The 13,083-nt window shown below is 36.6% G+C and overlaps 2 protein-coding genes across 5 annotated transcripts; one reads left to right on the top strand and one right to left on the bottom strand.

The window, feature by feature from the left end:
- Nucleotides 1-242: 242 nt before the first annotated feature.
- LOC126603969 (24-methylenesterol C-methyltransferase 2-like) lies at nt 243-1,613 on the bottom strand. Its single transcript, XM_050270998.1, has one exon. The coding sequence runs from the start codon at nt 1,526-1,528 to the stop codon at nt 446-448; it is 1,083 nt and encodes a 360-aa protein (XP_050126955.1). The 5' UTR covers nt 1,529-1,613; the 3' UTR covers nt 243-445.
- A 4,471-nt stretch (nt 1,614-6,084) lies between these two features.
- Nucleotides 6,085-11,552, top strand: LOC126601244 (uncharacterized). 4 transcript variants are annotated; one of them, XR_007615702.1, is made up of 13 exons: nt 6,086-6,505; nt 8,622-8,733; nt 9,061-9,173; nt 9,333-9,455; nt 9,555-9,760; nt 9,848-9,923; nt 10,145-10,231; nt 10,332-10,412; nt 10,491-10,577; nt 10,640-10,695; nt 10,795-10,873; nt 10,949-11,019; nt 11,114-11,191. XR_007615702.1 is itself a non-coding variant. In XM_050267928.1 (13 exons), the coding sequence occupies exons 1-13, from the start codon at nt 6,338-6,340 to the stop codon at nt 11,204-11,206; spliced, it is 1,338 nt and encodes a 445-aa protein (XP_050123885.1). In that variant the 5' UTR covers nt 6,088-6,337; the 3' UTR covers nt 11,207-11,552. The 4 variants fall into 4 exon arrangements, 3 of the variants coding, with proteins under 3 accessions (XP_050123887.1, XP_050123886.1, XP_050123885.1); XM_050267928.1 differs by having other exon boundaries at nt 6,088-6,505; nt 10,654-10,695; nt 11,114-11,552; XM_050267930.1 differs by lacking the exon at nt 10,949-11,019 and having other exon boundaries at nt 6,085-6,505; nt 11,114-11,552.
- The last annotated feature ends 1,531 nt before the right edge of the window (nt 11,553-13,083 follow it).

The following is a 13,083-nucleotide window of genomic DNA, read 5'->3' as shown; positions in this document are numbered from 1 at the left end:
AGTACTCAATAACCCTTTGATCCTGTCGTCTCATTACATGACAAAAGTCCTAGAGTACATCAATGTATTGTATACATCGCACTTAACAGCTTAGCATTGTCTTTATGTGGCACAAATTCATTATTAACTTATGAATTTTGAAACGTCAAATTCAAAAGACAATGCACACAAGAAATTAGGCACATCATTTAAGGCAATACTGAAATAAAAAATATCAAAGAAATTAAACAAAACCGAGCAAAGATCCAATCCATCCAACCACGAACTTAAATAATTCCAAAACAAAATTACAAGAGAATGATAATAAATTAGCAGGTCAAGTAAACGAAGAAAAAAAAGGAAAACAAACCTAGATCAGAAAGATAATTAAAATAGGATAACACAAAAATAAAATACAACAAAAAGGGGCTAAAGGGGCGCGGGGGTGCACCGGCGATACCGGAAATTAAGATGATTTGGCTGTCTCGGGCTTCCGGCAGAGAATCATGTGCATCGGACTGAAGATTCCGGTTTCGCCGCCCCTGGTCAAAAAGTCCGCGGTTTTGAACAGCATCTCGTGCACATCCACGGTTCCTTTCGGTGCAATTCCGACGGCGGCGAGCACCGTCACCAGAATGTGGTTGCGCCAGTATGCGATCCTCCCCATCTTCAATCGATTCCACCACGGCTGCGCCGGCGGCTTGGCCAGATCTTTCTCCTTCACCACCTCGAACCCGACCTTCCTCGCCGTCTCCGCAATATCCGTATAGCTCCTGAGTCCCGGCAGGGCGTCCCCTCTCTCGATCCCCTGAATGACATCCATGTGTTCGGCGTCGTCACCCTTGTACTTGTCCGTCGTCACCCACTCGTACGACACGTACAGAGCCCCCGGCTTCAGAACCCTGAAGATCTCAGCGTACACCTCCTCCAACTTCGGCGCGTGGCATGTTGCCTCGATTGAGTACGCGCCGTCAAAGCTGTTCTCCGGGAACGGCATCTCGAGGAAGTTCCCGCAGACGACCTCGCAGAGCGATTCGAGGCCGGCCTTCTTATTGTGCTGACGCGCCCGTTTAACCTGGTACTCGTTGATCGTGATCCCGGTGACGTTGGCGCGCGAGTGGGCCGCGATGGCACGCATAGGCCCACCTACGCCGCATCCGACGTCGAGAATTCGGTCTCCGGGTTTGACGTCGATGAGATCGACGGCCATCTCCTCGTGGAGGCGCGTGGCGTCCTTGTGGGACTTGCCGGGGACGTGCGGGGAGAAGTGAAAGGACTGGCCCCAACCCCACTCGTAAATATCGGTGACTAAGTTGTAAAAGGTGTCCACAAAGTCGGGGACTTTCTCGGCCGTTTCGATCTCTTTTGGGCGGCGGAAAAAGGACCAATATTTGTCGTAGCTATCTTGAACTTTCTCGGCGGAGATGGAGCCACCGGAGAGATCCATGGCACGTTTGCCTTTTCGCTCGGCAGGGCCAAGAATGCAGACAAACCAATAGATCCCGCCGGCGAGGAGAGCGCCCGTACAAAAGAGGGTGAGAGAGTCCATTGGAAAGGAGAGGAATGGCGAAGACGGAAAGGACTGAAAGACTGGGAGAAATTTTTGAGTCGCTCCCTATAATCGTGTTTGGCAACGTACGAGTATTTAACTTTTATTATTGCATTCAATATTGCTAATTGCACGCGCGTAGCTTCTTGCGTGGATCCGGGTATCTGTTTTTTAACACGTGGAATTAGAAGGCGACAAAAGGGAGTTCCAACTCTGTGAGGTTTTTTTCCGATTACCTTCAGCGACTGTAATTTAAATAAATCTAGGGGACTTTCTGTAAATTACTTTTATCTTTTTCTGATAATGGTCCTTCTTCTCAACCAAAAAGTATTGTTGGTCTTGGTATTGCCCGATTAAAATTATTGTACGTTGATTTTATCACATACCACAAATTGAAAATTAATAAAGAAATAATTCTAGCATAAATAATATCCTGTGTCAATTCCCGAGCCGTGTTTATGTCGGTGAAGGATAATTTATGAAAAACGTTACAAAAGTGCATACTTTTGTAATTCAAAACACATCTGTGATATTTAGAAGTTAGAAGAATTAGGAAATAAAAAACATACATATGGAAAACAATCCTTTCAATATGGAATTCATTGAAGGTGGAAAGGTTTTGTAGATTATGAAAATCATGGTCCATTGAATGTAGGATTACAAACTTTATAAAAGTATGAACAAGAATATCTTTTTATATTATATTTTATAAACCATTTTTTTAGACGATATTTTATCAATTATATGATGTGGTTGTTGATGGTTGAATTTTATTTTTAATGATTAAAAAAAATTCAATCATTAGCCATCGCCTCATATAATCTACAAAACATGGTTTATAAAGATGATCTATGTAGCATCACCCTAACAGTATTGGTATTTGGTTACGATTTTGGTGAAGTCTTAGTTCTCATGAATCCCAATTTTAAGTTTAGAAGGAATTAATATATACCTCATGTAATGAAAACCACATTTTAAAGCAGTAACCATTTATCACAGCACAACTAGCTTTCAATACTAGTAGAAGAAATTGTAACAATTAGTGGATAGGAAACACATGATAGTGCTATCCACACATTAATTTTTATTTTTTACATACTGTTTTAATTTTCGACTGTTGGATCGAATAAATTGAAAAAGATAAATGACAAAAAATTAATAAAGGTATGTGAGAAATAAAAATGGGTATATTAATAGCATTATCCTAGTATATATTTTGATTAAACGTATGGTATACAAAAGAGTGAGTACAGAAAGTTCTTGTTTTTAAAACAATGTACAAACACTTAAAAAAAGAAGAGAGAAATGTTAAGGAGATTATCAAAAGTTAGACTATCTGTCACTTCATGTTTTTGTACAATGTTTTAAAATGTTGGGTACAATAATTAAATTTAACGGGTGAGATAGTAAAGAGTTAATAGAGAATCGCACTTTAAGAGATAATTGTTATCGGCATTCCAAAAATCTCAATTTGCACTCCAAACTTTCTATAATTAAAAAAAAATACATTTGTGAGGAGTGTATAATACAAGTTTTGAAGTACCGATAACAATTCCCTTCTTTGAATTAATCTTAATAATTAAGAAATGATAAAATGGTAGAGGGACCACTAGATTTGTTGGCCGGCTTGAATCTAATGCCGTGCAATTGTGGCCGTTGATGATGTTAATTTCCGAAAGACAAAGAGGCTCTGTGTGTGACTGTGTCTCTTTGTGTGTGGGTCTGTAATGTATCACTTTATATATGCATGCACTGATGCACATGCATCCCTCAATCCTCATCTCACAAACTCATACATTTTCCAACTATGTTTATCAATTATTTCTCAATTCTTATGACACATGCCCAGATATATATATATATATATACATATAACAGAGTAGTAGAGTAAAGAATCTTGTGTTATTTTTAATGTATTTTCTCAAAGTGCTGCAGCGTGACATGTTATTGCTGTTGGTGTTTCCTTTCATTTTAATAAACAAATAAATATATTTTGCTCCTCTGGAGTTTGGAGTTTCAAGTGTGGATCCAGATTTCAGACTTGAGTTGACTGAGGACCAGAGATTGCTAAGAGCTGAATCAACGATTCACTACTAATTAAAAACAGATTGATTATATTTTGTTAATTAATATCTCTCAATTCCAGATTTCAAACTCTGTTAATTATACTTTTCATTTTTAAAAGCAGATTCAACGATTCACTACTAATTAATATTGAAATTATTATTTATCAAAACTAAAAACATGTATATTGTTCATATTTGAAGTATTTTCACACACCAGTGGACAGTGAGTGTGAGTTTTTTTAATTTTATATATATATACACACTCAACTGAAGGAGTGAAGGGTGCATATTGTTCATATTCATCAAAACCACCAATACAATAGTACTGTATAACACAGGCCGGCCAGATCGCAACTCCACGTGATATACGATATCACTTGTAAGCTTTTGGGGGGCAATTTTGCACACTCATGACCCATGAGAGAAACCAACTTAGCTTTAAATATTTTATTTCTTGCCTACTCAAGTTGGCTGAAAGGGAGATTCTGGATCAATAGGATAAGAGCGCCAGCTCCGGTTTTTTTCCAAAACATTTTTTCTAGTTGTTTTGGAAAAAATAATATTGCAACAGACACATACAGACATGTCTTGTATATAAAAGCTAGAGCTCCATTTTGAGGTCACTGGCTTCAACAAAAACCGTAGGACGAAAATGCCCCTCGGCCAAAAAAAAATCAAAACAGTCCTATCCTATGGACCCAGAATCTCCATATGGCTGGACTTTGATCTTTCAGTTTTGTCGTAGGCGGCGGACCACATGGTAACGAGCCAATCACGTGGAACCTTCTTTATCAAACAGTGACTCCACGGACTTTGCTGATTTTCCTACTTCTTCTTTTTCTTTGCTTCTATTTTTCCTGAATCAAGAAAAAAGAAATCAAAAAGTTGCTTTCGGGTCTCTAAATATTTGCCCGTCTTTTCTTTTTCTTGTTTAGGTAATTAAGAATATTCCAATGAGTCTTTCCTTTTTCCAATCTCCGCTCGTTTTGTGCAATCGGATGTGTTTTCCTCATTTCCATTATACAGTAATTGCAGCACTTAATTTAATTTGTTTTTCTAGTTTCCTCGTCTAATCATTTCATCATTTTTGTTTCATTTTGATTTCACGTGTAGCGTTAAGCTCGATATGTGCGCTAACTTACTCTGATATCATGAACTTCTATCTTAAAACTAATTGACAATGAAAATAATGACTCAACTTATAAAATTCGCTTGGAGTTCACACTCTTAACATATGTTTTAGTTTGCTTAGACAAAGTTCACATAATTGTACGATAAGCTCCAAAGAAGTGACCACGCAAATTAGTTGGTCTTTTTTCATACATGGTTCGGACTCGATTCAAACTGGGCCAATGCCTGGTCGCATGTATGTTTGGGTATCTCAAACTAGGCCTTGCTGCGTTCAGTAAAAACCCAACCAGGGAAAGGGAATGGCACAGCCCACAAGCCCTCTAATGCTTAATGTGAACTAGCAAGTGTCTAAACTGGCAATTTTCGTTCCTTGGGCCCTCGAATGGGCCGATTATTTCAGTCCGACATGAATACAACGAATGTAGCAAGTGCTTCTTTATAAAGTGTTTATATGACCGATAAACATGTTTAACTTTTTCTGACAAATGCAATAATAAACGGAAGTATTTTTTATCACCACCATTTAGTGTGGTGTATGCTCACCACCCTATTTATCATCATTAGATGAGTTTGAATTTCGAGATTTGTATTTATCTACTACACGAATTTCGAAATTCAAACTCATTTAACGGTGATAAATAGGATGGTGAGCATACACCACACTAAATGGTGGTGAGCAAAAATGCACTCATAATAAACGTTATTTTGTTAGAGCACATTTAATATTCCCATAAACAATCTAAAACATGCAATAGTTATTTATTCGTAATTGCTCTAATCCTTTGTTCAAACTTTGTCGTCAAAGTAAAATGAAAATGGGTGCTACTATCCAGGTGTGGATGTTCACATGCTTGGAGTCATAAATCGAAACAATACTTGATTGTTCAAGTATGAGATATAAACTACCAGTCTTAGGCGATTTCTTAAATAATTATTCAAGTAATCGATTTCTTGTGTTAAATCCACTAACAGAAATGCATGATAACGTCATGAATCATAACGATAAAGTAAGCATTACCATAAAAAGCCAAAAAAGAAAGTAGAAAGGTATTCGCATTTAAGCATTTAAGGTGGTCTTTTCTCAATAGATTTTAAATTTTAAAATTCACCCCCAATTTTACCTACAAAACTCATTGGAAACAAACGGACAGCAGCACGTAGAAAGGTGACTGAGAGGCGAGGAGGGAGATAGTAGATGAGACTTGGACGCATCAAAACGTAATTACATTCCACACGCTTAGGAAATGGGACCTATACATATTTAAGGCAATTAACTTACAAGCTACGCATCCTTTTGCTTCACCTTCCCACTCTGTTGCTTTTGGGCAATTCATTTCCTTTAAACACCCTATTTACACAGTTAAGTACTCCCCTCCTTGCTCCCGATCTCTGTATATAGCAAATATTTCAAGACAAAAAGTGTACGGCACACACTGCACGCATTTCTTAATTCTTTTAAATATAACTCCTTTTTTCCTGATTATGTACAAATAGTAGCTAAGCCAGTTCGGTCAGGGAAGCAGTGGGCGGTGTCGTTCGTTTGAGCTATCGATCCTTTTTCCTCACTTCTCAATTTAGTTACTCAGAAATTAAAGAGTGGTGTGATCGCAAGATGGAAAGGCTTTCGGCAGGGTTGAGCCACCTCTTCATGACAGTCTTTCTGCACAACTTCGCCACGTTCATGGTGATCCCGGCCATCACCGACGTTACAATGTCTGCCCTTTGTCCTGGAAGAGATGAGTGCTCCATCGCTATCTACCTCACCGGATTTCAACAAGCGGTACGTGCAAATTTCTGACTTAGATGCTATAACCCAAATGACCAACTAATCAACTTAATTGTCGACGTCTAATTAAATACATATCATTTTTAACATTCATAATTGTTTGATTATTCCCGCAAGAAGCAAATTGATATCATATCATCTAGCTCTAGGCTTCTAGTACTGCATCAAACCAAATGTCCATGAAAGGATTTGATCAGCTAAAACTCAAGTGATGGTAACTGAAGCGACAAAACTTTGTTTTTGTTTAAAAGAAACTTCCATTTCCTTTGCTTGGGCTCTAATCAACTTTCAGATTCAATAATATTAATCTTTCAATTTAAGAAAGGTCTTTCAATTCAAGGAAGTGGAGCAAAATTTCAAAATCATGGCCCCACACGCACACTTTTACGAGTTCAGTCGAGTCCCTTCTCTGTTCTGCTTTTCATCGCTCTCGTTATCTCACTGAAATGCTGTCCACCACACCCCCCACTTCATATGTAACTATTCACATATACATATATATATATATATATATATATATATATATATATATATATATATATTGTCTCTCCTTCTTTGTTACGAGTAATGTTAGATATATTAAATTTATACATAAAATTTATAAACTAAATGATATGTCATCAATAGGAAATGAGTACGTTTATCAACGGTTAAGTAATGATTTTATCATCAACCTCCATATCATTTAATTTACAAAATTTTGTTTACAAATTTAGTCTCTCTAACATTATTTTTTTGTTATTATCCACATAATATGGGATAAATTTGACATCGGCTATCAAATTTGATAGCAAAAGGCTTTGCCTTCATATGACTGAGCGCCACCTAAGAAATTAAAGGCTCGGTTGGAGAGAGTTTGCTGTCATTTTTTACTGTTGTATGCCTACGTGGCAATTTTGATATCTCCTTTGGAGATGCTCTTAATTTTCAAATTTTTATTGAAGTACCTGTCATTAATGTGATAATGAATTTACATGTTTATTACATATTTTTTAAAATAAAAATTAGTAATTGATTTAGGGTTTTAATTCTCACAGCTCTATTAAACTCCTAATTAATTTTCAATTCAAACATTTCCAAAATAAAGAAAAATTAAATTAGAATAAGTTTGTACCCATTAGTTTTTTATGAAAAGATTCTCAATTTTTTAATCTTAAATGTACCCATTCATATAATGTTTTTAATATTAAATGTACCCATTCTTAAACATACAATTTGTTATATGTAAAATGTACCTTTTTTTTAATATAAAATGTATCCAATTTTTTAAATCCATTTTTAAACTTATATGGATACATTCTTTTTGCTTGATTTGAGAATGTATTTATGTCAAGTTTAACTGAAGAAATTTACTAATGTTATTAAGCCTAATATCTTCTTCTTTTTTTTTTCTTTTTTTTTTTGTGTTTTGAAGAATGTATCCATGTTTTGGTGAAATAATTTTTTTTTTGTTAATTTTGATGAATGTACCCATACACACACACACACAATATAATAGAGAGTATAATTTATATTTTATTATTTTTAATCCCACAAATTATGGGTTATATTTAAAATCTCATTAATATAAACAAATACAATTTTTAATTTAAAAAATATAGTAACTTACACTATTACATTAATGTTAGAAACTTCGATAAAAAACCAAAAACATAAAAGGTTTCAGCCAAATAATATTAATTGATAGAGACCGCATCCAAAGTGTCCCTAAAAAATATCATCAAACCTCAATTTCTTAGCCCCCGACCAAAATAAAATTGCAAAAATAAAAAGAGAAATGTAAACTGAAATCTTTACAAACATCTCCACAACTGAAAAATGTAAACTGAAATCTGCATTTTTTTTTCCTTTTGTTTTCCTAAATCATGTGTTTATTTTTGTTCATAAAATTCACTTTTAATTTATTCAATCTAAATGTTAAAAATAAACGAATGCATGCATGCGGAGAAAACAATGTTCGAAAATCACTTTCCCTTGGAAAATTTGATTAGGAATGGATGGAGGGTTTTAACTGAATAAAAAAAGAAAGTGGGTAGAACGTAACAATTAGCCTATCCTTTGTCAATGATCTGTGGTTGAAAATACACTGATTTGTGCATGATTGATGCAGATCGTAGGGCTGGGAACACTAGTGATGATGCCATTGGTAGGTAATCTCTCAGACAAGTGTGGAAGAAAAGCTTTGCTTACACTGCCAATGATCTCCACAATTATCCCTTTGGGTAATCTTTCAACTCTTTAGATCCAAACCAACTACTAACAAAGATAAAGTCACACATGATATTTAGAGAACTTTAATGACAATACTTTGGCTTTATTTATTTTCTTTTCTTTTTGCTTAACATCAAGCTCTCATTCTAAATTTTGATTTCTCGACAATTTGATGTAGTTGTTATTGACACTTCAAATTAGTTACTATATATTTTTTCTTAATTCAAAAAATTAAAAGAGTAACGAGTTCGAGATAACTATTTTAGACTACCAATAACAATTCCGAAAAGTAACCAATAAACGATTGATCAAGAAATGGGGTAATTGAACGCTTACAGGGATATTGGGATACAGCAGGAGTAAGAGTTTCTTCTGCGTCTACTTCGCGGTCAAAACTCTAACCGCCATGCTTTGTGAAGGCAGCGTTCAGTGCCTCGCCCTTGCCTATGTGGTAACTTTCTAATCTTTCTGTCGTTTTTGGGCTTACTAAGGATATCAGGCCCATTAGTCACCGACTTTTAGGCCGTAAATCGGCTTCGGTGTGCAGTTCATATTGTTCGTTGTTTGATTTGAAATTTTGATGAAGGTGTGAAATATCAATGATTTTCAGGCAGATAATGTGGCAGAAGGGCGGCGAGCCTCGACGTTCGGAGTCCTATCGGGGATTAGTTCCTCTGCATTTGTCTGCGGAACCTTATTCACTCGTTTCGTCTCCACTTCCTCCGCTTTTCAGGTCCAATAATCTCTCTCCAGGACTCTGTCCTCTCCGTTAATATGCATAATTGTGATATGATTGCATTATTTTTATAATCATTAACATTATTATTATTAGGTTGCGACAGTGGTGGCGGTTGTGGCAGTAATGTACATGAGGGTTTTCCTACCGGATTCCAACAGAGACAATAACCTTTCCGCTCCGTTACTGTCGGATGAAAAGATCAAAATTAAGGATTCAGCTGAAAGTTCAAGTGCTCAGATATTGCAGCCAGCCAAAACATTGCCTTCCTTAAGTGATTTTATCTCCTTATTGAAAACCAGGTCAGTCACTTTCCTGCAAAGGGTTGCTCTTACTTAATTTGCAGACTTGTAGTTCAAGTAAGTGCTTACACTTTAATTAATTTGCAGCACGACGTTTTCGCAAGCTGCAATTGTTGCGTTTTTCAGTAATCTTGCGGATGTTGGCCTTCATGCTTCAATGATGGTACGTCTCTCATCCTACGAATTAGTAATTATCTATTTAATTTCCATTTTTTGCACTCTTTTATTGTCGTTTGTTTTCAGTTTTTTACAATGCGGACATTAGTGTGATTAGTTCACAAAAAACTCGTTGTTTGTGGATGATTTGCATCTAATTATGTAGCGGTAAGCTAAATTGAACATTAGAAATGCTGCTGAGATCGAAAATGATTGTTTGTTGAGCAGTACTTTCTAAAGGCGCGGTTTCACTTCAACAAGGATCAGTTTGCTGACCTGATGGTTATTTCCGGGGTAGCAGGCACCGTTTCACAGGTACTGCATTTGTTTTACTGTCTTTTGATACTCCGCATACCTCCTTTTTCCGCAGTTTTGGTTTTATTTTCCATGGTACTAAAAATAAACCTTGACGCAGCTGGTTCTAATGCCCTTGCTGGCTCCGGCTTTAGGAGAGGAAAGGCTACTTTCGATAGGCCTCCTTTTTAGCTGTGCACATGTAATCTCTAGCCGTCTTTTATTTACTCACCGAAAGGAACATGTCCATTTTAGCTAACCATTTACTAATCGAGTGCAGATGTTTCTTTATGGCATTGCGTGGTCCTTCTGGGTGCCATATGCTGCTGCCATGTTTTCCATCTTTTATGTGTTCGCACAACCATGCGTAAGATTCGTCAAACTTTGCAAGTTAAACGTTACTCAAATGTTGTATTTAAAGCAATTCAGTTCAAACTTCACAGATGCGAAGCATTGTATCGAAACAAATTGGTCCGTCCGAGCAGGTAAATTTCTATATGCATTTCGGATGTTGCTTCCCTTGCCCTGCCCCTTGGGCTCCAATTCTTTTGGCAATGCATGACTTTCTTGTACATTGTTTTCAGGGGAAGGCTCAAGGATGCATTTCAGGCATATGTTCACTTGCAAATGTGATATCTCCGATTGCTTTCTCTCCTCTCACAGGTGAATTGTAATTCCAATACTAGTTTTTCCGGCCAAAAGCTAATTCGAACTGAGAAATTCAAGCTGTTCTTGCAGCTTTGTTTCTGTCCGAAAAGGCACCATTTAATTTCCCTGGATTTAGTCTCATTTGCGTTGGATTTGCTGCGGTAAGAACCAACCAAGTTATTTGTATCTGTTATATATGTTCTGCATCGACTTATTATTTCATCTTTGTATTTGGCAATTGGCATTAATTTGTAGATGATAGCCTTTATTCAAAGCGTAATGATAAGGGCTGCTCCTTCCCTTTCGAGCCAACGGAACAGCGGCAATTGCAATCACACGGAGCCCTAGTTTACTCAAGTCACCTTCGGCACTGGCAGTAAACATGACGCCGAGAATCCCAATCCTTGAAATTCTCCGATCATATGAAGAGAGGAGGTTCAGAAACATGCTCTGGTCTGTAGCAGAGTGAAATTATACTTTTCATGTCTCTTTTTTGGTTTTTTTGTTTTTGTTTTGGTGGGGGTGGGGTTCTTTATATAATTGAATTGATGGAACTTTGATGAAGCTTAGTGAATATTACTAATCAATGATTAAACTATAAAACTGTTATCTATGAATATTAAGCATCTATTTTCTCCAAGAGAAAAACTTTAGATGCTTGATATTACTAATCAAGTTTAGTTGCCTGATTAAAGTGAGTACTCGCATAAATAAAGTTAACAAATAAAATCTCATGTTTGTGTTTGTGAAAAGTGTTTTACGAATGATATAGTCGAACACCTTTACTCAAGTTTTTTGGTAATGGAGCCGTGCATTAAACTTAAGCAAAAGAAAGCAAAGCATAGAGTGGAATCTCGTTTCCTTTCCTCGTACAATAAGCTTAAAACATACATATAAGTCTCGTTTGGCAACCCGTATAACACACCGGATAGGATAAATAGTACGGACGCAAGTGTTTGGTGCAAATTTGTACTAAATAGTATCCGGATTAATTAAACTGGCCCCACATGTTTTATACTGTGTACGCCCGCTAAATTATCCTCCCAAAATCCTCTGTATTATTGGTCGGGTAGTTTCGCTTCCTCTGCTCTCTCCTTCCCATCTCGCATCGCGCCCTGCGTCTTCTTATCCTCCTCCTCATCCCCTCCCTACTCCTGCCAAAACCAACCCCTCTTCGCTTTCCCCAATTTTTCTATCCAACCCCACCTGCAAATTTCTTCTTCTTCTCTCTTTGTTCCCACCTGCAAATTTCTTCTTCTTCTCTATCTGTTCTGCCTAAACCTAACCCCTTTTCGTTTTCCCCAATTTTGTAACTACAAATTTCTTCTTCTTCTCCATCTGTTCCGCCAAAACCCAGCCCCTTTTCGTTTTCCCTAATTTTGCCATCCAACCCCACCTGCAAATTTCTTCATCTTCTCTACCTGCTCCACCCAAACCCAGCCCCTTTTCGTTTTCCCCAATTTTGGTTTTGGCTGGATGACGAAAATTATGAACAATTTCGTTGAATGATATTAAAATTTTATTTCTTTATTCCTATCTATTTGTCCAATCCAATTTCCGCTGCAACAGTTAGAGAACTGTAATCGAGTGGGGGACCTGGGGGTGGAGCTGAACTTCTGGAATTGTGCTCCATATATGTGTGAATAATTTTGGACTAGGGTTGTTGAATTGTTGATTGGGTGTTGAAGTATTGCTTTGTTGTGGTTTATTGAATAGAATTGTTGATTTTCTTTCTCTTGTCTTATCCGGTTCAAAACACAGTATAAATAATACGGTCATTAATTTGATACTGCATCAAACGCCTGACTAATTTAGTCAGTACTATCCGGTGATTATTTATCTTATCCGACATAAATAATCAGTACAGTCCGAGCTGCCAAACGAGGCCGCCATTTGGAATTGGTTTTTTTCTAAATGATTTTTTTATTTTTGTTGGCTGTTTCGCTAACTGTATTTTGGCGAGGCACATGTAATGTTTATGGGAGAGGCACATGCAAGGTTTATGAGATATATTTTTTACGATTGTCGGAACACGATTTAGTACACCATCTGTTATAGTATAAGTGATTCCAAATTTATTTTTTTAAACATTGAAAAATCTCTAGATTTAGGGAGCTTTAACGAAAAGTTCTCGATACTATTTACTTTAACGAAAAATATATTTTTACTCTAAAAAGTTAATTATGGTACCATTCACTTACAACAATTTTTTATTATTTTTGTTA

This window comes from Malus sylvestris, chromosome 15 (assembly GCF_916048215.2).
Source record: "Malus sylvestris chromosome 15, drMalSylv7.2, whole genome shotgun sequence".
NCBI lineage: Eukaryota > Viridiplantae > Streptophyta > Magnoliopsida > Rosales > Rosaceae > Malus > Malus sylvestris.
The sequence above is the reverse complement of the archived record's forward strand: the minus strand, read 5'-3'. Positions and strand labels throughout refer to the sequence as shown.

What these genes read in the sequence shown, in the direction of transcription:
- LOC126603969 (XM_050270998.1), bottom strand. Translation starts at nt 1,528, where the DNA reads ATGGACTCTCTCACCCTCTTTTGTACGGGCGCTCTCCTCGCCGGCGGG.
- LOC126601244 (XM_050267928.1), top strand. Translation starts at nt 6,338, where the DNA reads ATGGAAAGGCTTTCGGCAGGGTTGAGCCACCTCTTCATGACAGTCTTT. An exon ending in CTCCACAATTATCCCTTTGG is followed by an intron (nt 8,734 to 9,060) that starts GTAATCTTTCAA and finishes GAACGCTTACAG; the next exon opens with GGATATTGGGATACAGCAGG. An exon ending in TAGCAGGCACCGTTTCACAG is followed by an intron (nt 10,232 to 10,331) that starts GTACTGCATTTG and finishes ACCTTGACGCAG; the next exon opens with CTGGTTCTAATGCCCTTGCT.